Source organism: Rhincodon typus, chromosome 10 (assembly GCF_021869965.1).
Source record: "Rhincodon typus isolate 14 chromosome 10, sRhiTyp1.1, whole genome shotgun sequence".
NCBI lineage: Eukaryota > Metazoa > Chordata > Chondrichthyes > Orectolobiformes > Rhincodontidae > Rhincodon > Rhincodon typus.
The window spans coordinates 69,565,251-69,589,479 of NC_063341.1; the positions used below are offsets into that span (position 1 = coordinate 69,565,251).

At 43.1% G+C, this 24,229-nt stretch overlaps 1 protein-coding gene across 1 annotated transcript in view; it reads left to right on the plus strand.

Annotated features, from left to right (window-relative positions):
* The window catches only part of LOC109920520, a 210,432-nt gene extending 186,631 nt beyond the window's left edge, over window positions 1-23,801 (plus strand). The window contains exon 5 of the mRNA XM_048602008.1: window positions 20,833-23,801. Within this exon, the coding sequence (XP_048457965.1) occupies window positions 20,833-21,040 (208 nt within the window). The 3' untranslated portion in view covers window positions 21,041-23,801. The remainder of the gene's footprint in view (window positions 1-20,832) is intronic.
* Window positions 23,802-24,229: the final 428 nt, after the last annotated feature.

Sequence of the window (24,229 nt, forward strand, 5' to 3'; positions counted from 1 at the left end):
CACCCCAACCTTAAGTTCACCTGGACCATCTCTGATACCCCTCTCTCTTTCCTGGACCTCTCTGTTTCCATCTCTGGCAACCACCTAGAAACCAATATCCATTTCAAGCCCACCGACTCCCACAGCTACATAGGATACACCTCCTCTCACCCACCTTCCTGCAAAAATGGCATCCCTTATTCCCAATTCCTTCACCTCCGCTGCATCTGCTCCCAGGGTGAGGCATTCCACTCCCGTACATCTCAGATGTCCTCGTTTATCCAGGACCGCAACATCCCCCCCTCAGTGGTCGAGAATGCCCTCAACCGGGTCTCCCGCATTTCCCGCAACTCATCCCTCACACCCCCTCCCCGCAATAACAACCAAAACAGAATTCCTCACGTACCACCCCACCAACCTCCGGATCCAACGCATCATCCTCCGACACTTCCGCCATCTGCAATCCGACCTTACCACCAAAGACATTTTTCCCTCCCCACCCTTATCTGCTTTCCGGAGGGACCACTCTCTCCGTGACTCCCTTGTCCGCTCCACACTCCCCTCCAGCCCCACCACACCCAGCACTTTTCCCTGCAACTGCAGGAAGTGCTACACCTGCCCCTACACCTCCCCCCTCACCCCCATCCCCAGGCCCCAAGGAGACTTTCCACATCAAGCAGATGTTCATCTGCACATCTGCTAATGTGGAATACTGCATCCGCTGTTCCCGTTGTGGCCTCCTCTACATCGGGGAAACCAAGCGGAGGCTTGGGGACCGCTTTGCAGAACACCTACGCTCGGTTCGCACTGAACAACTGCACCTCCCAGTCGCGAACCATTTCAACTCCCCCTCCCATTCCTCAGACGACATGTCCATCCTGGGCCTCCTGCAGTGCCACAACGATGCCACCCGAAGGTTGCAGGAACAGCACCTCATATTCCGCTTGGGAACCCTGCAGCCCAATGGTATCAATGTGGACTTCAAAAAAAAAAAAAAAAAAAAAAAAAAAAAAAAAAAAAAAAAAAAAAATCCCTAACCTGTCCTTCCTCCCACCTATCCCCTCCCACCTCAAGCCCCACTCCCATCTCCTACCTACTAACCTCTTCCCGCCCCCTTGACCTGTCCGTCCTCCCTGGACTGACCTATCCCCTCCCTAACTCCCCACCTACACTCACCTTTGCTGGCTCCATTCCTGCCTCTTTGACCTTTCTGTCTCATCTCCACCTATCTTCTCCTCTATCCATCTTCTATCCGCCTCCCCCTCTCTCCCTATTTATTTCAGAACCCCCTTCCCCTCCCCCATTTCTGAAGAAGGGTCTAGGCCCGAAACGTCAGCCTTCCTGCTCCTCTGATGCTGCTTGGCCTGCTGTGTTCATCCAGCTCTACACCTTGTTATCTCAGATTCTTCAGCATCTGCAGTTCCTACTGTCTCTATCCCATCACACATCCAACTTTCCTGTAAGCAAAATCCTCAATGTGTTTGAATTTTCCTATTCAGGAAAGCCTATCCTTTTTAAATTATGATCACTTATGACCTGAATACAAAACTGTACTTTTTGTTTCCTATTTGGTCACATCTTTTTGCCAATTCTGTTCATTTATGTCCCTGAGTTTATGTTTAAAATGGAAACTGACTGGTTTTCAGGTACCTCCCCATGCCACCAGAGATGGCACTCTGGTATTAGTCGCCATAGTCCCAGACTACCATCGGGCTACTCCCTTCTTCGAGAGAAATGATGAGTTTAACCTGAGGGTCACCATTCGTCAGGCAAGGGAAGAAGTTGAGAAAGAGAGTCCTTCATGTTAACCTCAGCCAGCGCAGAAATTGGACCCATGCTGTTGGCATCACTCTGCATTGCAAATCAGCTGTCCCGTTGACTGACCCCAACCATGCTATGGCACTCTCTCAGCTCCCTGTTTGACATCTTCTCTTCCCCACCTTCCCATGCACTCCCTGCACCTCGTCTACCCCTTGTAACCCCCTCATTATTTCACAGGACAAAATCTTACACTCTCACTAACTCACCTGCTCTGCTTGCCGAATTGCTCTAAGTTTATTATTTGATTATACAACAAGAGAAGGTGATGGCCTAGTGGTATTATTGTTGGATTGCTAATCCAGAGACCCTGGTAATGTTCTGGGAACCTGGGGTTTGAATCCCACCATGGCAGATGGTAGAATTTGAATTGAATAAGAATCTGGAATTAAGAGTCTAATGATAACCGTGAATCTATTGTCAATTGTCAGAAAAAACCCATCTGGTTCACTGATGTCCTTTAGGGAGGGAAACTGCCAAACTTACCTGGTCTGGACTACATGTGACTCCAGATCCACAGCAGTGTGGTTGACTCTTAACTGTAATAAATGCTGGCCTATCCAATGATGCCCTCATCTCATGAATGAATAAAAAATGCCTATCACAAGTCACTTCACAGAACCATTGTGACACTGAGCTCCCTCAAGAAATCTGAGATTCGGTGATAAAAAGCTTTGTCGAAGCTGTAGGTTTTAAGAAGTGGCTTTAGGTGAGGTAGAGCGGTGGAGATGAACTCCAGGGTCTGAGGAAACTGAGAGCCTGGTCAGTTCTGTTAGACCGATTAAAGACAGAAGTGCACGAGATGTCAACATTACACCAGCACAGAAATCGCAGAGTGTTGCAAGGTTGGAGAATTACGGCGAGGCCATTCAGGAGAGATGTTAGAAAGCACTTCTACACACAAAGGGTGGTAGGCATTTGGAACTCTTTCACAAAGTGGATGCTGTTATCAGTTGTTAATTTTAAATCTGAGATAGATACATTTTTGTTAAGCAAAGGTGTGAAGGGATATCGGCCAAAGGAGGGTATATGGAGATAGACCACAGATTAGCCATGATCTCATTGAATGGTGGAACAGGCTGGAGGGGCTGAATGGCCTACTCCTGTTCCTATGTTCCTAAAAGATTACAGAGATTGGGAGGGGTGCGGCCATGGAATGATTTGAAAACAAATAGTGAGTAATAATAATGTAATATAAAACGTTCTGTAAAGATAAAGGAAGAATACTTGAATTTAAAATAAGAACTGAATTTCATTTGCAATGCCAGGTCTGATTATATTTTGAATTACCATACCTTTGCTGCATCTAAAGCTACTACAACTCATGACTTTCTGTCTCTATTGCAGTTGTAGTAACTGATGAAATATAGGTAGTGTTTCTTTTTAAATCAAATTGCCATTATCTGTAATTCTCTCCTCCAATTCCTCTGCCTTGCTATCTCCATCTTCTCATTTAGGATCTCAAAACCTGCCTCTCTTTGACATCCCGCCCTCCCCATACTACTCTGCCTCCTGACCTGATTTGGATTTAAAATTAAAAGAGGTCGAGGAGAATTTTTTTACACAGAGTTACTAAGACCTGGAATTCATTACCCGAAAGGGCAAGGGATGCACAATTCAGAGGAAATTTCAAAAGGTAATTGGAACAAGTGTTTGAAAGAGGAATAATTTGCAGGGTTAAGGGAGAAATGCCAGGATATGTGACCGATTGCAGAGCTCCTTCAAAGAGCTGGTATGGGTAGAAGGCACCAAATTACCTCTGTGACCCCTGTAATTAATGACACACTTTCAAAGAACCCCTTGTTTTAATTTGCTGAAAGATTAGTTACCAAAGGCAAACAGTGCTTAAATTGTAGAAAAAGCTTACAATATCTAATAAGCTAATGGGAAATGGAATATAGAATTAGACAGACCACACAGGCTTCTCTGTGGTACGCAGACTTTAGTTTCAAAATCTGCCCTGTCTTTAAAGGGAACTTCCAAACCAAAATAACAAGCACAAACAGTTATGTGTTGCAAAACATTGTGAGTTTGTTGTGACTTGGTGAGTGTATTAATGCGGTGCATAGAAATGTCTGCATATTAAATCACCTTTTATTAAATGAATGCGAGGGACTTCATAACTCATCAGTGTCAAGTGCTCTCTCATGGTTTAACACATGGAGTTTGCATTGTACAAGTTAATGTGGTGAAGCCAGCATTTCCATTACATTCTATAAAATTTTATACAGTGAATAAGCCGTGCTTTTAAAAACCAGCATCAAAGAACAGCAAGCACACAGGACTATGCATCTGTAGAAGTCTACTGTTACTCAGGGTTGGGGGCCGTTGGTGAAAAGAGTTTCCTGCGCCACTTTAAGTCTAGCTAGGATGGAGATGAGTGAATAATTCTACTGTCACTAACACTTGGGTGCCCTGTAATCAACAGGGGTTAACTTGCATGAAGTGACCATTCTCCACTGACTGCATTTTGCTGGAGAAATAATCCTGCTTGAGTTGCTCCACTTACTGTAGTTTACATCCCAGTTATCTGTAAATTAAAGCCTGCTTAGCCTCCAACTCACTGGTTGACACAGTGGTACCAATATGTATTGGACTATAAACCCCAGTCTCCACTGCAGTTTGCTTTGAGGTCGTTGCCCTTTCATGAATTTCAGATACTGAGCCTAAGGAAAAGATGCATTGAGTCAAAGGATCTCCCAAATTTGGTTATGTTATCATTCCTATTTATAATTGCTCCACTATTGGTGGCCATGCCCTTGAGGGCCTACTGCCCAAGCTCCAAAATCCCCTCCCTACACGTCTCTGCCTCCCTACCTCGCTAGTCTCCATTAAAATCTATCTACTTGACCAAGCTGTTGGGTTGTCTAGCCTAATATTTGGCTCAGTGCCATACTTTGCTTTATATCGCCCTTATGCAGCACCTTGGGACGTCTCATTAAGTTGAAGGTGCCATATAAAAATAAGTTGTTGTTATTGGATAGCTGAGAAGAGGAATCATCGCTGGCAAGAGTGGCAAGATACAATAAGCAGCACCCTGAACCAGGATATAGGGCCTACGTCTCAAGTTACATGAAGAAAGGAGGAATAATTCAGCACAGAAACAGGCCATTCAACTCCACCAGTTAGAGCTGGTATTTTGTTCCCAATCTAACATTGTGTTATGTGGTATACCACCATGCTAAATGGCATAGATTCAGAACAACTCAGAAATGAGCCTCCATGAGGTGCTGTAGGTCACCAACACCCACTGGAAATGGATTGTGGAGGTGAGCTGATAGTGACTGACTTTGACCGCAAGACAACTTTTGATCAATTGAGGCATCAGGGAGCCCCAGCAAAATTAAAGTCAGTGTGAATGGGTGGGGGATGAAATGAAGTGTCTGCAGGTTGGAGTCATACCTAGCACAAAGAAACATGGCTGATGGAGGTCAATCATCCAGCCCCAGGACAAAGTTGGGATATTTTTCTGCTGGTGACATTCAGCATCATTCGCAATTCTTCAGATAGTGTTAATTCCAGATGCCGCAAAGCCCAGGTTAACATCCAGAATTGGGCTGATAATTGTCAAATAACATGAAAGTGCGAGGGGTTGACCACATCCAATAAGAGAGTCAAGCCATGTCCCATTGATTTTCAATGGCATTGCTATCACTGATTCATTCACCCTCAATGTCTCTGAGGGTTAATGTTGACCAGAAACTGAATTGCACCAATGATATAAATAATATGCCTACAACAGCAGGGTGTACAATGGCTGAATTCTTTTAAAATCAACATGTAGGTTCATTTGGCAGTCAGGAAGTTAAATGTAATGTTAGCATTCATTTCAAGAGGGTTAGAATACAAGAGCAGAGATATACTGCTGAGGCTATCTAAGGCTCTGGTAACACTGCATTTGGAATATTGTGAGCAGTTTTGAGCCCTGTATGTAAGGCATGATGTGCTGACATTAAACAGGGTATAGAGGAGGTTTACAAGAGTGACCCTGGGGTTGAAGGGCTTGTCATACGAGGAACTGTTGAGGACGCTGGGTCTGTACTTAGTGGAGTTTAGAAGGATGAGGGGTGATCTGATTGAAATTTATGGAATACTGAGGGACCTGGAAAGAGTGAACATGAAGAAGACGTTTCCACTCATAGGAGAGACTAGAACCCAAGGGCTCTACCTCAGAATGAAGGGACAATCCTTGAGAACTGAGATGAGGAGGAATTTCTTCAGCCAGAGGGTGGTGACTCTGTGGAACTCATTGCTGGAGAAGGCTATGGAGGCCGAGTCATTGAGTGTATTTAAGACAGGGGTTCATAGGTTCTTGATTAGTAAGGGGGTCAAGGTTTACGGGGAGAAAGCAGGAGAATGGGATTGAAAACCGTATTAGAGATGATCGAATGGCAGACCAGAGCTGGTGGACCGAATGGCCTAACTCTGTTCCTATGATCTTATGGTCTTAAGTAATTCATCCTTCTGACTACCCTAAACCTGTCCACCATCAACAAGGCACAAGCCAGGAGTGTGATGGAATACTCCCCATTTACCTGGATGAGTTTAGCTCCAACAGCACCAAGGTTCACACCATCCAGGACAAAGCATCCCGCCTGATTGGCACCGTGTCCACCAACTTCAACATTTACTCCCTTCACCATCAGTGCACAGTGCATTTTGTCTCAGCTTTGTCTTTTTTCCAAACTGAAGAATTGTAACTGATTCAACTGAGCAGACATCAAAGTTAGACTTCAGAGATAACACAGTGTGGAGCTGGAGGAACACAGCAGGCCAGACAGCATCAGAGGAGCAGGAAAATTGACGTTTTGGGTCAGAACCCTTCTCAGGAAATTTTCTAAGAAGGGTCCTGACCCAAAACGTCAAGTTTCCTGCTCCTCTGATGCTGCCTGGCCTACTGTGTTCCTCCAGCTCTACACTGTGTTATCTCTGACTCCAGCATCTGCAGTTCTTACTGTCTCTGAGAAAGTTAGACTTCACTCTGTTTTTACCTGCCCTCCTAACAGGTAAACTACTTCCACTGGTTGGCGATTCTAGAACTAGGGGTATAGTCTGAGAATTAGGTCCAGACTTTTAAAGAGAGATGTTAGGAAGCACTTCTACACACAAAAGGTGGTAAATTGTTGGAACTCTCTTCTACAAATGGCAATGGATGCTGGATCAATTGTTAATTTTCAATCTAAGATAGATAATTTTTAGTTAAACGAATGTATTAAGGGATATGGGCCAAATGCAGGTGTATGGAGTTAAGCCAAAGATCAGCTATGATCTCATTGAATGGTGGAACAGCTTCAAGGGCTGAATGGCCTATTCCTGTTCTTATGTACCTATCGTGAACGTTTCTCAATGTGGATCTTGACAGATAGTTCCATTCCCCAGCCAAGAGACCTAGGCCTAATTCCCTCTGCTCCAAACCTGATTGAGATCAGTCCACTCGGAACAGGCTCAAGAATGGACCCTCTTACCTTTCGGTTTGTGAGGCTGAGTTTTGCAAACAGAGCCTCCAGAAGTTTGGATTTTGTAGAGGACTTTGAATATTCTGGACGTTACTCCTTCACTTGGTTCAAGATCATTTCACTTTGAGTGCTTGCCAATTGTGATAACAGAACAGAGCAATAAAGATTTATTTTAAGAGCTGAACATGCAATTATTGTTTTAAAGAAACTAAAAGGCAATTGCACAATAATATTCAATAAACACAGTGTATTCGACCAGTTGTGAACAAACAGTGAATTGTGGTACTCATTTCCTGCTCATTTTCTTAATGCTATTTGCATGGATTCATTTAATTTAGATTGAATTTGAATTAAATTATGCAGATGAGTTTTATTCAAATTCAAAGCTGAATTTGGAAACCTGCTGCAGTGCCAACATGTCATATTCCAGAACATATCCTATTTTATTCGAGTGATCGGATGGAGACTGGAATTGTGATCGTGTGACATGTACGTTATTGGGAGTGTGAGTGAGTGAGGCTGATGTCAAGATCAGTCACCTCTGTCTTTGGCATTTCACTTTATTTTTGAACTGGCCTCCAACAGACAGGTGCCAGATGATGCAATGACTTTCTACGCCTCTAATCCAGATTTCAGGGGAAGAGCTTCATGCCAACCGCTGTCAGAACTGACGGACCCAGCACGGAAATCCGAGCTCAGCAAGTAAAGAATGGCAAGGCCTGGGAGCAGGTTGTCAGAAAGGGCAAGGCTGGTGAACAGAACTAGCTGTGTGAAAGGGAGATTGGCCTGGGAGGGGGAGTGATGGCTCTTGTCGTGCAGTAGTAGTGTCCCAATCTCTGAGCTAGGAGGGCCTGGGACAAGTCCCACCTGCTCCAGAGCTGTGTAATACCATCACTGAACAGGTTGATTAGAAAATATATCAGAGACTGAGGGCCAAGAGAGGGAGGTGATCAGAGAGAGTGTGGCCTGGAAGGAGGAGTGATTAGAGTAAGGCCTTGGTTGGGGGTAATCAAAGAGAGTAAGTCTCATGGCTGGTCATTAAATCAACAGGAGGATAAGAAATTGCAATTAGTGTCACAGCAATACAGTATGACTCTGGAGGTAAATATTCCATTTAATTTAGTCGACCTATAGAGAAAGCCGCACTAAATGAGAACTTTGCCAAGGATTAAGATGCTCCTGAATTCATAGTGAGAGGAAGGATAGTTGTAACACTGGTTGGGCTAATGATTGATGTGAAGGATATATTAGAGTGGTGAAGGCTGTGCTGAAAGTCAATAGACCACCAGGGCCAGATGCAATGCATCCAAGGAGAATAAAGGAATTAAGGACGGAAATTGTGACTGAGTGTTAGAACCAATGCTTGTCTTATTTTTCTCCTGGTAGTCCCTTGAGATGAAAGCAATGCTTCCCATTGGCAAGAAGCAGCCCAGTTTTTAACGGGGCTGTTGCACTGCAGCTAGCCCGAATGGCTCTGGCTGACTCTGCAGGTTACTCCAGCTCTTACCACCTGTTGTAAGTGTAATAGAAAGGTTTATAGGTTGATAAGGTCACTGTCCACTGCCCTGCCCGTGAGACCTTCCCTGCCCATTATTATTGACCTAGCCTTAGGAGTACAGAGCATAATTTCACAGATTACAGATGACACAAAACCTGGGGCCATTATGAACTGTGAGGAAGACAGTGATAAACCTGAATAGGATATAGGCAGGTCAACTGGATATGCACATGGTAGATTCCATTTATTGGAGAGATATGTGAAACAACACATTTTGGTAAGAAGAACAAGTAAATGATCAAAGTATTATGAAACAAAATCCATCCAATAAAAATGCAGAATTGGTTAAAACACATAATTTGTTGTATGAAAATATAAATATCTAGACTTCTAAATAATCCAAAACCTACACTGTAGCACATGTACAGTTCAGGGAAAGGGAGGGGAAAGAATTCTATCTGCAGTGATTCACTTTAAAAAGAAAAATACTTTCTAGTCCACAGTGTTATTCCTGAAGGTAAAAAAAAAATGAGGTGTACAATGTTCCAAAATCTATCATTCTGGTGGTCTTGCGTGTGTGATCAAATCACTAAATGCACACTGTTTGTTCTGGGGTTTTGGCAGACACAGCTTCCTTAGGAAATACAAGATTGCCAAATTCTTCCAGAAGAACAATTGAGTTTCCAACTAAATTCACCACACAGGCGCAACAGAAATTGGAGATGTGAGCTGGGTAGTTGGTCTTACCAAGCTTTTCTCCCCAGCTACTGCAGGTAATGATGAACATGGTAGGGCATGAGCCCTAATTGGAATTGGGTACAGTAACAGAGACAGAAATCGGAGAGACAATGGCAGAAATTATGGTGGTGGAGTGGAAAAGGTCATTGAACTTTCTATGTGCAATAATCAAGATGCCTGAGACTGCTTTAACCAAGGCTACAACTTTGGATCAGGCAGGCATGGTCTGGTGTTGTGACCACCACTGCTGGTCCTGAGGGAAGAGGAAGTCCTGTGATTGCACCTTTCCCCTCTTCTGGCAGAACCTCCAGGTCCATGTCTGGAGTGGATTGATGATTTCCCTGTCTGCCATGCGTAGGAAAAATCTCAAAAACCATTCATGCAGCTCCAGACTGACTGTGCTTGTGTGGGTCACAAGCTGGGCCTCGTAGTGGGAATGCCTCCAGAAAACGCGACACAACTTAGGCTTAGCCAAAATAACGTAAGATTCATCCCATAGTGACTGATTCTTAAATACCCTCTGAAATGGTCAAGCCAGCCCCTCAATAGAGTTGAAGAAGGCCGCTCAACATCACCTTTTCAAGGGCAGTTAGAGATGGGCTGTAAGTGCTGGATTTGACACATTCTGAGGATGAATTGGAAAAAAAAGAAAATTGAGTTGCCCCACTTCTCGCCGTTGGTAGACTTTATAATCATTGTTTTAATTTAGATCTTAAAAATATCCATGAGCATGTACTAATTATGTGCACATGTTAAATGAGTATAAATTTGCAAATTATGTTTTGCACCAAGCAGCAATCTGATAAAAGCCAGAATGCAGTTGGTGGTTCAGGAGGATACAGGCAGTTACAGGGAGAGTCTGATTATGGATCTGCCTGCTTTTAACCAAGTTGAGACCATGATGTCTGGTCTGTGCAACTGCCACTTCAGTGGGTCACCACAGGAAAAGTAACTGACGGCTTGTGGGGAAAATTTGATTTGATTTGACGTATTATTGTCACATATACCTAGGTGCCATGAAAAGTTTTGTTTTGCATGTAGTACGGGCAGATCATAACATTCAAAGTATATTAGGGTAATAGAACAGAGCGAGGAATACAATATAACAGCTGCAGAGAAGGTGCACAAAGAGCAAGATCGACATTAAATTTAAAATTTGAGAAGTCCATTCAGAAGTCTAATAACAGCAACAAAGAAGCTGTTCTTGCATCTGTTGGCATGTGTTTAAGCTTTTGTATCTTCTGCCTGACAGATGAGGTTGGAAGAGATTATAACTGGGGTGGGAGGGGTCTTTGATGATGTTGACTGCCTTCCCAAGGCAGTGAGAAGTATAGATGGAGTCAATGGATGGAAGGTTGACTTGTGTGATGTACTGGGCTACATTCCCAACTCTCTGTAGTTTCTTACAGTACTGGGCTGAATGGTTGCCATATCAACCTGTGATGCATCCAGATAGAAAATTTTCTATGGTGCATCATTACATGGTCATGTTGTAAAACTGAAGTTTTGGCATTTGTGGGCATGCCCCACAAAGATAAAATGACCGTGGAAGGTGCCAGATTGATGCTCAAAACTAACCAGTTTAAGAGTGTCCTCCAGGGAAGGTATCTCACCTAGCTGTCACTGCTCTTGACTCTAATTCACACCATGTGGTTAACTCTCCAAGTATACCATTTAATAATGAATAAAACCTGTAACTATGTTCTAAAAGCAACTAGAGTTGGGTAAAAATGCTGTCATAAATTTGTGTGGCCCACAACTCAAGAACCAATTAAGAAATTTGCTTAAACTTTTCTTGGGTAATGTGGCTACATTTAATGACTATCTTTTGTTTCTCCTGAGGAAGTAATCCTCTAAGGAAGTGTTGGTGGGCCTTCTCTTTAGTAGTGACTGCCTTACTAAACCACTTCAGAGGGAGAGTCCATTACGTAGTACTTAGTACTTAGAATCCCTACAGTGTGGAAACAGGCCCTTTGGCCCAACAAGTCCACACCAATCCTCAGAGCATCCCACACAGACCCATCCCCTTAATCTACGCATCCCTGAACACCATGGGCAATTTACCATGGCCAATCCACTTAGCCTGCACATCTTTGAACTGTGGGAGGAAACCAGAGCACCCGGAGGAAACCCACGCAGACACTAGGAGAATGTGCAAACTCCACACAGATAGTCACCCGAGGCTGGAATTGAACCTGCGTTCCTGGCGTTGTGAGGCAGCAGTGCTAACCACTGAGCGGAGTGTGCCGCATCTAAACACTATTAGATCTACAATAAAAACAGAAAGTGCTGCAGAAACCCAGTAGGCTTGGCAGCATCTTTGGAGTGAAAAGCATGTAACGTTTCAAGTAAATTATGATTCTTGTTTGGAACTGGACAGAGTGGGGGAGCGGGGGTGGGGGGGCGGGGTGCGGTGGGTACAGAAAAGTGGTGGGTTTAATGCAGTTGAAAAAATGGGGCCGGACAAGTGGAACAAAAGGCAAGGTCATGGAAAGGTTAAAGGCTGAGGGAGATCTGAGATCAAAGGTGTCATCAAACAAAAGGCAGAGGGAGCAGTAATGGAGCTAGAGAGAGAAAAGCAAAGGGTTGGTTCAAACAGTAAATGTTAATGAAAGAATTAAGGTCAGTGCTATACTACCTGAAGTGGCATAGACCTTTTTATTGAACTTTCACATTAATGCCCTGTTTGGGCATTTGACTTGCTTTCATTCATGTATGACGGGGTTCGCATTCAAATAGCCTTCCCTAAAACAATGAGTCATTGCATTCAATGGGTCAAGACAACATCATATTACAACCAGCATAACCAAGGTGAGGGCCTGTAGATGCCAATCAGCTGATACTATATTCAGTTCAGTTTCGGAAGTCACTGCTATGCATAGGCCTCAGAGATCCACACAGAAGTGAAAAAGAATTAGAGGGATCATAGAAACATTTGGATCGAGGGACATTTAGCAGTGGCATAGTGGTGATGCCACTAGATTAGCAAACCCTAGGTTCACGTTTTGGACTCATAGATTTGAATTCCACTATAGCAGGTGGTGAAATTTGAATTTAATAAAAATTTTGGAATAAAAAGCTTTCCCAATGGCAACCTTGTAAACACTGTTGATTGTCATAAAAACTCATCTGGTTCACTAACATCCTTTAGGGAAGGAAGTGTGCTGTTCTTACGTGGCCTGATCTAAATGTGACTCCAGATCCGTAGCAACGTGATTGACTCTGCCCTCCGGGCAATTGGGGATGGACAATACATGCTGACCCTAGCCAACTACACCCACATCCCATGAATGAAAACAGCATTGATCCATATCAGATTTACAATGCAAATGAATCTTTTGACCACATTCTTCTTATATAACATCCTTAAAAATATATTGAATATTATTAGCACAAAGCTGATAATGTGGAGGTCATTCTGTCTCCTCCCTCCAGATATCTTGGAAATTTATGCAAGGTATTTGACAGAATTTGTATTTTGACGGACTCATTAATTTTCATTTCCTTTGGCTTATCCTGCTGCCTTTCCCACAAATTGTGTCAGGCAATTTAAAAATAATCGCAGCACATGCTTTACAGTGTGCTGTAAGCAAGAAGTTACTATGTTTTGAATTAGAATGTTTGCACCACCTTGAGTCCTATGCAGTCACTCGATTGGTAGGTTTAACCTATTGGAGCCCTCATGAGTATACTTTATTTTCCCCCGAATTGCCTTATACTTTTTTTTAAATTCACTTGCAGGTAGTGAGCTTACTTTTTGAACTGCTGTAGTCCATGTGCTGTAGGTAGACCCACAATATCATTAAGGAGGGAATTCCAGGATCCCAATCTTTGACCTGCTCTTGTGGCCATTGTATTCTTATGGCGAGTCCAGTTGAGTTTTTGACCAATGGTAACCCTCCAGGATGTTGATAGCGGGGGATTCAGTGATAGTAACACCATTGAATATTAGGGGGTGGTGGTTAGATTGCCTCTTAGCCTAGTCATAGCCTGGCATTTGTGTGGTGTGCATGTTACTTGCCATTTGTCAGCCCAAGTCTGGATATTGTCCAGATCTTGTTGCATTTGAATTTGGACTGCTTCAATGTCTGAGGAGTTGTGAACAGTGCTGAACATTATGCAATCATCAACGGACATCCCCACTTCTGACCTTATGATGGAGGGAAGATCATTGATGGAGCAGCTGAAGATGGTTGGGCCTAGGACACTACTCTGAGGAACTCCTGAAGAGATTTCCTGGAGCTGAGATGACTGACCTCCAACAACCACAACCACTTTTTCTCCCGAACTGCCTATTTGTTTTCTGAGGGTAGATTACTGGCACAGGTAACTGTACCCATCCCTCGGATGAACTTGAGCAGTGTGTTGGCAATAATTGTGAGTACAGTCAGTTCTGATATAACGCGATAGTTCCGTTCACGTGCAATCTCATGTTATAAGAAAATCGCGGAATAGCCATGCCATTTAAACTAATGGGGCCAGAATCGCGAGTATAGCCAGTACAGGTAAGGAAAGTTCACGTTCTACAAACAGCGGTCTAAATTCTTCAATCACATTAAAGCCAGTTCATGTTGAAGAAACACACGTTATAGCAGAACTGACTGTATCACAACAGAATTCAATCCACCTTCTTTCCCAAATTCAACAAACAGATGTACTCATCCGGGCAAAGACAAATTTTCCAAAATGCATCACTAGATGGCAAGCATGAACTTCCCCTCCTCACTATCTCAGAGAGCTTGAGGACAATGGAAACATTCCATTTATCGTGCAACTGAGGGTTCATAGAATCCCTACGGTGTGGAAGTAAGCCACTCAGACCATCAAGTCCACACTGACCCTCTGAAAAGCATCCCACCCAGATCCACCCCCTTAACCACTCCTTGCAATCGTGCATTTGCATGGCTAACCCATATAGCCTGCACATCTCTATGCACATCTGGACACTATGGGGCAATTTAGCAATCCACCTAACCTGCAACACCTTTGGACTGTGGAAGGAAAGCGGAGCACCTGGAGAAACCAATGCAGAGAATGTGCAAACTCCACAGACAATTGCCCGAGGGTAGAATCAAATCTGAGTACTTGGCACTGTGAGGTAGCAGTGCTAAGCACTGAGCCACCATGCCACCCATATCAGACAATGCATGGACCAGGTGTTCCATCTGAACCCCTCTGCTCCATCGACACTGGTGTTACGTTGCTGTTAATTACGAGTCTATTAGGGGAGCTGCTGCAGTAGCTTTGTGCAAAGGTTACAACCTCTCAAGAGTTGTGTGGAGCACGGAGATTATGTATGGCCTGCCATAGGGAGTAATTGGTGCCAGGGATTCCCCACGTGGTGGAGGTCAAATCTCAAGGACCTCATCAGGAAGAGGCATTGAGCAGACATCTGTTATCAGGGGAGGCAATGGCCGGGTGGTATTATTGCTGGACTGTTAATCCAGAGTCCCAGGTAATGTTCTGGGGACCCGGGCTCAAATCCTGCCACAGCAGATGGTGGAATTTGATCTTAATAAAAAAAAACTGGAATTGAGACTCTAATGATGACCGTGAATCCATTGTTGATTGTCAGGAAAAACCCATCTGGTTCACTAATGGCCTTTACGGAAGGAAACTGCCATCCTTACCTGGCCTGGCCTACACATGACTCCAGACCCACAGCAATGGGGTTGACTCTTAACTGCCCTCTGGGCAATTAGGGATGGGCAATAAATACTGCCTGGCCAGTGACGCCCGCATCCCGTGGATGAATAAAGAAAATAAAGTTACACAGAATGGGTGGAAATATCTGATGAGTAATGCTCAGCTTCACTCTTCCTGGTGGTGAACTGACCAATCAGAGATTGCTTCTGATTGTATTAGTTGAGGGAAGAATTTTGACCAAAGGACAAGGAAAAGATCGTGCCCTTCTTTGAACGGTGTCACAGGATCTTTAACATCTGCCCAAACAGCCAATGAGGAGCTTTGGTTCTACAGCTCATTAGAAATGAGGGTATAAAAACAAAGTTGCTGGAAAAACTCAGCAGGTCTGGCAGCGTCTGTGAAGGAAAAAAAAGTTAACGTCTCGGGTCCGGTGACCCTTCCTCAGAACAGAAATGAGGGTATGCTTAGCGCGTAAACGACTGGGCGCTAGTGGTGGTGGAGGAGGGGTGGGGTGGGGTGCGTTCTCTGAATTCCCTGAAGTTGCCAGTATTCTGAGAGTCCATCCTCATGATTTCTGATCAATGTTGGCAAAGCAGTTTTATAATGATCACCATCCAGAAGACCAGAAAAGAAGTTGCAACCACAAGCCCGAAAGCTGTGGAGCAAATTAAATCACTGTCCAAGTGGGAAGTTACACTAAACTGAGCACTTACCGTTAGATCCTTGTTGGATATCTTCAATTTCTTTAAAAATCTCACCTTCAACCAAGCTTTCCATTGTCCAGCTTAATATTTCATTCCACAGCTGAATGCTGGTTCTTGTCTGATTAAACTTCTGTGAGGCACCGTGTGGCACCCTTTAACTTCAGAGTCACCGTACAAATGTATGGCATTGTTGTAAGTGTACTTTCAAATCAATTTATGTGGAGAAGCTTTAAATAAGAGTGGCTGGGAATTCTGAGTTGTCATGTGAACAGAATAGAATATGGGAGCAAGCATAAAAGAGGCTGTGGACAATGTCATAATGTGCTTATGATTTGTGTTCATGATTAACGTCCACAACAGCAGATGCTCTTTACAAATTTACCTCCCACTACGCTTTGCTGAGTGACATTTGGGTAGAATATTTGGAGAAGCATTTGGAAAAAGTCCCCAAACTAAGTGCCTAAGCTGTTTATAATAGGTTACAGAAATCAGAAGCAGGCAGAAGTCAGAAGAGCTTTATTCCAGGAACAGCGAGCACTGATCCAACTGTTACAACCAGTGTGAGTCAGGCCCTGATCCATGTAAGGCCATGATTACGAAAGGAGTGAGACCAGGACTCTCTGCGCTGGATATTCCTAAACCCATTGGCCCCACAATCAGCTGAGTGTACAATCATCAGGCCAGGCACGCACCCCTGGATCGTGGTGAATTTAGGGGCCTTCAGGAATCTACCGTAGAATCAGGCTCAATTTTAAAGTGACCAGCTTTCATAAGGAATACATAGCAGGTAACTGCTAGTTCTTTTGTCATTGGTACCAGCCTCCGATTTTCTGCTTTCTTTCCTATAACTGGATGGCATGGTGCAGATGCCAGATATCTCGGCTGGAAATAACTTGGGAAATCTCATTACAACCCAGCTAAATTTTCTGGAATCAGCAGTGGGGTTTACCAATCAAGCCAGTCCCAGTGTAAATGTCTGGATCACTGATCGACAGATCTTCAAGGCAAGTCTCAGATCCAGTTGCGCTACGTGAGATTTGTGGCTCAATTACTCTAGCAGTGAGGTAGCACACACTGTGATCCCAGAGCTTTATATTATTTCCGTAACACAGTTATACCATTGCTGCACTATTGTCACAGTCCTCTGCTAAAGGTAAACGCTTTTTACAGGGCTGTACAAAAGATCAGAGAGAGAGGACCTCCTTCCCTAGCTGCCTTGTTACCGAGCAACTGATTAGACAGTCAAATTAATAGAACACTGGGATCAGGGCTTACACCAACCTCACTTCCCAGTTCAGGTGCACACTATACGAAACATCATCAAAGTTATACCAGACCATTGGGCTGCTCTGTCATTAGAGAGATACGACTGATGGGTGGTTTAACCTAAGGCATCAGTGTAGGAAAATAATCAGAAAGGCACCTAAAAGGTGACATATATTTCAGAAAGAGCAAAGTGCACAGATGGAGTATAACAAAGAGCGCAGGTTCTTCCAAAGCCTCCACCAAGAATTTCCAGCATGGGAATTCCTGAACTCAACCACTTCAGTCACAGAAGGTGCCAATCCCCATTCAAGCCACTTCTCTGTGAGGGACAGAGGACATGACTGAGATCTTTCCTAATCAACATGCTCAGAGATGATATTAAGCACCTCTGGAGCAGATGGAACTTGAACCCAGGCCTCCTGGCTCAAACGTAGGGACACTACCATTGCACCGAAAGCTCCAAAGCATGACTGAATGATTGTTAATATAAGCCGCAGGTGATAATGCCGGCAGCTCCTTGGTACCCAGAAATAAACATTGTATTTGCTTATGTTAGCTTTATTAAAGGCATTTGAGTCCTGAGGATGTGGGATAGTTTTCAAGAACATTTCTCTGATAAATCTAAAAGAGCTGAGCTGTAAGTATGGAGTGGCTTCACATCAATGGAAAAGAGTTAGCCCAACATTCTAATTGTGCTATAAAATCAAAAGTAGTGAGTTGAATCTTTAAGTGTCTCATGTACAGGCAAGAAAGGCTCTTCTTTCAACTATTACTTAAAGATTTCTGTTGTTATCTTTATTTGTTTCAATTGTTTGGTTTTCTTCAATTTTGTCCTGATTATTTTCCCCACTTTGTGAATCTTGCATCAATGGTACATTCCTCACAATCAAGGCAGACACTTGAGTATAGGAATGATCATAATCTTGGACTTGCCATCCTCTGATGTGGTCAAACTAAAACCATGCTCTCCTCAAATTAAGATCATCCAAAACCCTGTGTCCATGCCCTAATTCACATTAAGTCTATTCACCCGTGTGATCACTGACCAATATCGCTCCTTAAGTAACATCTCAATCTTAAAATTCTTATCCGTGAATTAAAATTCCTCCTTCCATACATCCCTATCTCTGTAATGTCCTTCAACCTTACAATCCTCTGAGATATCTGTGCTTCTTCAATCTAGTCTCCTACTCAACCTCAATTTTAATCATCTCATCATTGATGGCCAAGCCCCAAGCTCTGTAATTTTCTCCCTAAACCTCCCAACTTGCCTGGCTTGGTGCAGCTCCAACAACACTCAGAAAGCTCAATACATCCAAGACAAAGTAGCCCACTTGATTATCACCTATCCACCACTTTCAACATTCATCCCTTTCACCATTGATACACAGTTGTAGCAATGTGTAGCTCCTAGAAGCTACACTAAGTCACCAAGGCTCCTTCAACAGCATTTTTCAAAGTTGCAACTCTACCACTAAGTAGGGCAAAGGCAGCAGATACATGGGACCATCACCCTACAAATTCCCATCAAACCACTCACCATCTTGACTTGAAAATATACTGTTGTTCCTTCACTGTTGCTGGGTCAAAATCCTAGCACTCCCTTCCTTACAGCACTGTCAAGGTCCCTGCAGCCCAGTTTAAGAAGGCAACTCACTACCACCTTCTCAAAGAGCAATTACGGATGGGCAATAAATGCTGGACTAACCGCCGACGTTAATGTCCCATGATGGGATTAAAAAGCCTCCCACTTTCTCCTTTTGTAATATTTGAGGCATAGAGACAGACCATTCAGCACGACATTAGAATGCCATCATTTCTTTCAATATCTTTCTCCCTCATGTGTTTTTAGCCTCCCCTTAAGTGTAACTATTAGCTTCAATTGTTCCCTGTTCCCCATTTTTGCCCTTCTCTGGGTAAAGATTTTTTGTTCAACTTCCTAAACTTTATTTATTAGTTTATTAGTCATGCATAATAACAAGACAAATTGATATGGTTTGGGTAAAAGATTACACAATTATTGCAATCAGGTTGATTTTTTTATGCTGATGAGCAGAGCATCCCCGTCTAAATAGGCAACATTGCTCCAATTTGATGCCTATCCTTTTTGAGCAGTTTCCTTTGTAATACTTTGGCGGTTGTGCCTTTAGCTGTTAAGGCAGTAAGTTCTAGGATTCAAAAACGGAAAGTGCTGGAGGAATTCAGCAGGTCTGCTGGCATCTGTGGACAGAAAAGCAAAATTAACATTTTGAGTCCAGTGACCCTTCAACAGAGGCTGTAAAATTGCTTCCCAAAACCTCTTTCTACTTCTCAATATCCTTTTGTCCCTTTAAAGTGCAACATATCTCTTTGACCAATGATCAACGTGACCTTTGATCTTTGTCTTAATTTCTTCCACTTTGGCTCACCGTCTGTTTTTTTTTGTCCAATAACACTCCTGTCAAGTGCCTTGGAATATTTTATTATGTTAACGATGCCATGTTATCATTGTCGTTGTTGTGAGCATAGTGCAAAACCATGCAATCACACAAAGGAACGAAGAACTGTGATCAAGAAGCTGTGTCATGGTCAATTTACAAATAGTTAACATTTGTCTGCATGCAGCAATAACACCCATGCCACTCAAATGCCGGACAATGACCATCTCCAATAAGAGAGAATGTAACCACCACTGCTTGACATTGAATGGTGTTACCATCACTGAATCCCCCACTATCAACATCCTGGGGCTTATCGTTGACCAGAAACTCAACTGGACTCGTCCCATAAACACAGTGGCAACAAAAGCAGGTTAGAGACTAGGAATTGGAGGTGGCAAATAACTCATCTCTTGACTCCCCAAAGCCTGTCCACCATCTACAAGGCACAAGTCAGGAGTGTGATGGTAAACTCCCCACTTGGCTGGATGTGTGCCTCTCCAACAAGAAGCTAAACACCATCCAGGACAACGTAGTTCACTTGATTGGCATCACATCCATAAACATCTATTCCTTCCACCACCCATGTACAGTGGCAGCAGTACATACTACCAACAAGATGCACTGCAGAAATTCACCAAAGGTCCTCAGGCAGCACCTTCGAAACCCACGACCACTTCCGTCTAGAAGGGCCATAGATCCGTGCAAACACCCAAGTTCCCTTCCAATTGGCTCACCATCCTAACTTGGAAATATATTGCATTTCCTTCACTGTCACCAGTTTGAAATCCTGGAATTCTCTCACGACCTGTATTGTGGATCAATCTACAGCACATGAACTGCAGCAGTTCAATAACATAGCTCACCATCACCTTCTCAAGGGCAACTAGGGATGGGCAATAAATGATGGCACAGCCAGCAACACCCATGACCCACAAATGAATTTTTAAGAAAAAAAACAAATTTAATTCACATTTCTTATTAAAATAAGTACTTGCGTTTTCATGAAATCATAGAATCCTGAGTCTGCACCAACCCTCCGAAGAGTATCCCATCCAGACCCACTGATCCCCATAACTCTGCATGGGGTTTATATCACAACTAACCCACCTAGCCTACAAATCCCTGGACACTACGGGGCAGCTTTCTTTTAGCATGGCCAATCCACCTAATCTTTGGAAGTTATTTTGTGTTCAGAGTCCATCTTTTATAACTGTTGGTGCAATATGGTACACTCTAGATCAGCAAAATTCACTTTGAGTTCCCTGATTCTGTTCAATAATGGCATGTGTTGTTGTGCTTTGTTCCAGGACTCTCATCTATTGCTGCAACAGCAAATACAGGAAGGCCAAAATGTCCTCGTTCTCCATCAGGGGGAGAAATTCGGAGAAATGTGACCGAGGGAGGAATCTTTTGTGGCTACCTGGTCACAGTCCAACAGCTGCTGCAGGGAGTAGGATCGAAGGAGGCAAGCAGGAGACAGCTAGACCCAGCAAAGGTCTGGAGCTGTGCGTGTGAAAACAACAGGGGAGCTGGGAGAGGCTAAGACTCAAATTAGCACCTTCCCCAGTCCCCTCTCTGCTTCCCTGGCTGGGGCAAAGGGAAACAGATTGACTGTTGGTGACTCACATTTAACTCTGGGAATAAACACCTTCCTCTCCTGCTGACACTCTGACTAGGTGGGAGCCACTTTTCGACAGAGGGTGGCAGTTATTGTTTCACACAGAATACGATTCTCGTGTTTACTGAAGGAGGGCCAGTATTGAGAGAGAGAAAAACGATAAAAAGCACTGGAGGAAAAAAAAATATCGAAAAGAATCAAGTGGGATGTCTTGAGCAAGAAACTTTGTCTGGAAAAGATCAGGAGTCTGCCCAAGCTTGCTTGATTTCTGTATTTGAAAACGCCTGTTGTGAACGCTGGAAGACAAGAATGCAATATCGAGAGACTCTTAAACTGAGTTTCACTCGTCCTGCCTTTTAGCGCACCTCCCTGCAGTTCATTATGCCAAAATGTATTAATCTGTACTCTGGGACTGTCTGGTTCTGTGGGCTGCACCCATGTATTTCTGAGACTGAAACTTTTTGATAGCACTTTCTGTAAAAATAGATGTAGCAGTCCTTTGTATATGTATAGAATTAATAAAATCTATAAGGCACATATCATGCAACATAGGAGCATTGTTCAAACGTGTAAGTCAGTGTAAGTGACTGTCAACAGCTCTAGGCCAACACAACAGGAGATAGAACCTCAGTGTTGAACTCTGGCATGCTATCTGCTCTTATTTTCTTTTTGCAATGCCCAGGTCAAAAGTCAGACCTTGAGAGCTTTACGAAGCTAATAGCCCTGGATACCAAATGGACACTTTAACGTCATTACAAGTGGGGGGATTATTTCATTTCCTGCGCTGGGGCCTCCAGTCACTTGCAGAAGAAGTCACTGGAGAAACCTCTCAAACAAGCACCTGGAGCTGTCAAGAAGTCAGATTGATTGTGTTGAAGACACCAGCATAGTGTCTCGGTAATGAAGCGCGCTGCAGTAGTCAGATATATTTCACCCCCTCTTACATTTTAGTAATTGGTCCACTTCCGTTAACCTTTCCTGCTACTTTACATCTAATACTTGCACATATTAAGGTCTTTGCACCAAATACTTGCACAATGCTTAATTAGAACACTGGTAAACTCATTATTTTTCTCTCGAAGTGAAAGGACCCTGCTATAAGGATTTTAAACGGATCTATTAACAGATCTGTGTGACTGAATGAAATTTGTGTGGTTTTACTGAAAGCTTTGCAGACTGTTAGAGAAGCACTTACAAAAGCTGCAGGACCCCTGCACTTGAGAAGCTCATTGAGTTCTTACTTTGTAATCAGGACATCAATCATGCTACTTAGACTTATAGTCTTGTTGTACAACCCCATGTGTAAAAATGCACCATTCCTTCTCCATACCGATTCAATGGGTACACTGCACAGTCTTGCAACAGGGTTCAATTCCATGCTTTTGCTGAATTAATGATACCTGGAGTTTCCTCCGGGAGGGCAACTCGAAGGTTAGATTTGAAGCTGCACGCAATGCCTCACCCATTTTAACCAGTCACTTTTCAAGTATCCCTCCAGTCTCAATAGGAAATATGCAACTTCACACAGATGCAAAACAATCAGAGCTGCAGGAAAGTGTTTAACGCACACTTTAGCAGGAAATTTTAACTTATCTCTTCCTTGCATGCACGTTAGACAGAACAGGTTTAAAGACCTGCCGTCAGTGAAGGTTTTCAATTTTTAAGAAGTCCTTCACAAATCTGTTCAAAATAACAAAAAATGTGAATCCAGTCTTGATGTGCTTGTCTTTGTGTTAGCCTACATAAATCATACCTCAGAGACTTAAAATCTTATTGAGACAGATATCTGAAAATTTATTAACAATAAGGTTCACTGACATGACATCTCAGACTTGCATATTCTGCGTTCAGTTATATTGCTGCTACTGTAATTGACTGGCTGACTAATTAAGTGTTTTACTGGGTCAACCAACAACCGACTGCTTGTCTGCACAGGAAATAAGATGGAAACTTTCTGTATTGGAATGTCACAATATTATCTGGCTGTCTTAAATGTCTAGCGTCTTTCTGAGATCTTTGCAATAATGTAACATCCCTGTTTTTCTCTATACAGAATAAGAAAGCTGATAAATATGAATGAGCAAAAAACAGTATGTTGCATTAATACATAAAATAACACCTGGCAGGCATACAATATGAAAGGATCTGGTCATCATGCAATTATCATGTGACTCAGCTGTGTAATTTCACTTTACAGCATGTGGTCTGTCATCATAATTGAATGTGTATCATGAGCCATAATGTCTGCTTTGATACTTTAAGCATGCAAGCCATCATTTTGACTGACAGATGGTACCAGGAGTGGTATCTCTGACTTGTCCCACAAAAGGGAAATTTGATGGTCAGTTACCAGAATATAGCAATATCGCTAGACATGGGCAAATACCAGTTGTGATCTCACACCACTGCTCAGAAGGACTTTCTTGTAGAATGAAAGGTTCTCTCCATTATTGAAATTGATGGATTTGGGATGTTTCACATGTTGATCAATGTCTTTCTTGATGCCGAGCCGATATATATTCTATGTTTTGGTGTATTTTTCTATGTTTTAAGATGGCGCCGGAAATTGCTGACACTATACAACTCCTTTCACTGTGTTTTATATCAAATCTATGTGACAGTAAATAAATATAAACCAGATGATCTTTTTCTTCTTCATCCATGTGACCTCTGTGTTTTATGCTCAAGCATATCTCAGTGTAGGGCTTGTGGAATAATGATTTGTTTTTTTCTGCACATTATATTTCTAGAGAGTACTAATTGATCTCTGAATGGTCAGAAGGAACGTGCTCGCTCAGGGGTCTGTTAGATGTTTCCAGGTCACCCATTGATGAGCTGTTGCTACTGATCAACATCTTACAGGATCTGCTGGGCTCAGCAATGACTGGCCTTGCTGTATATCAATGTAACGGGCTTTAGGTGAATATCCCAAGGATTCATACTGATATTCAAGCTGGATAATGCTCATGCATGGGATGCCAAACCTGTTGGAAGAGGTTAACTTGTATCACATTGTGCCAGGTTTCTGAGTATATCCTGTGTACAATGCTTAAAGGGATGATAACTGCTTTTGCATCTTGGCATAC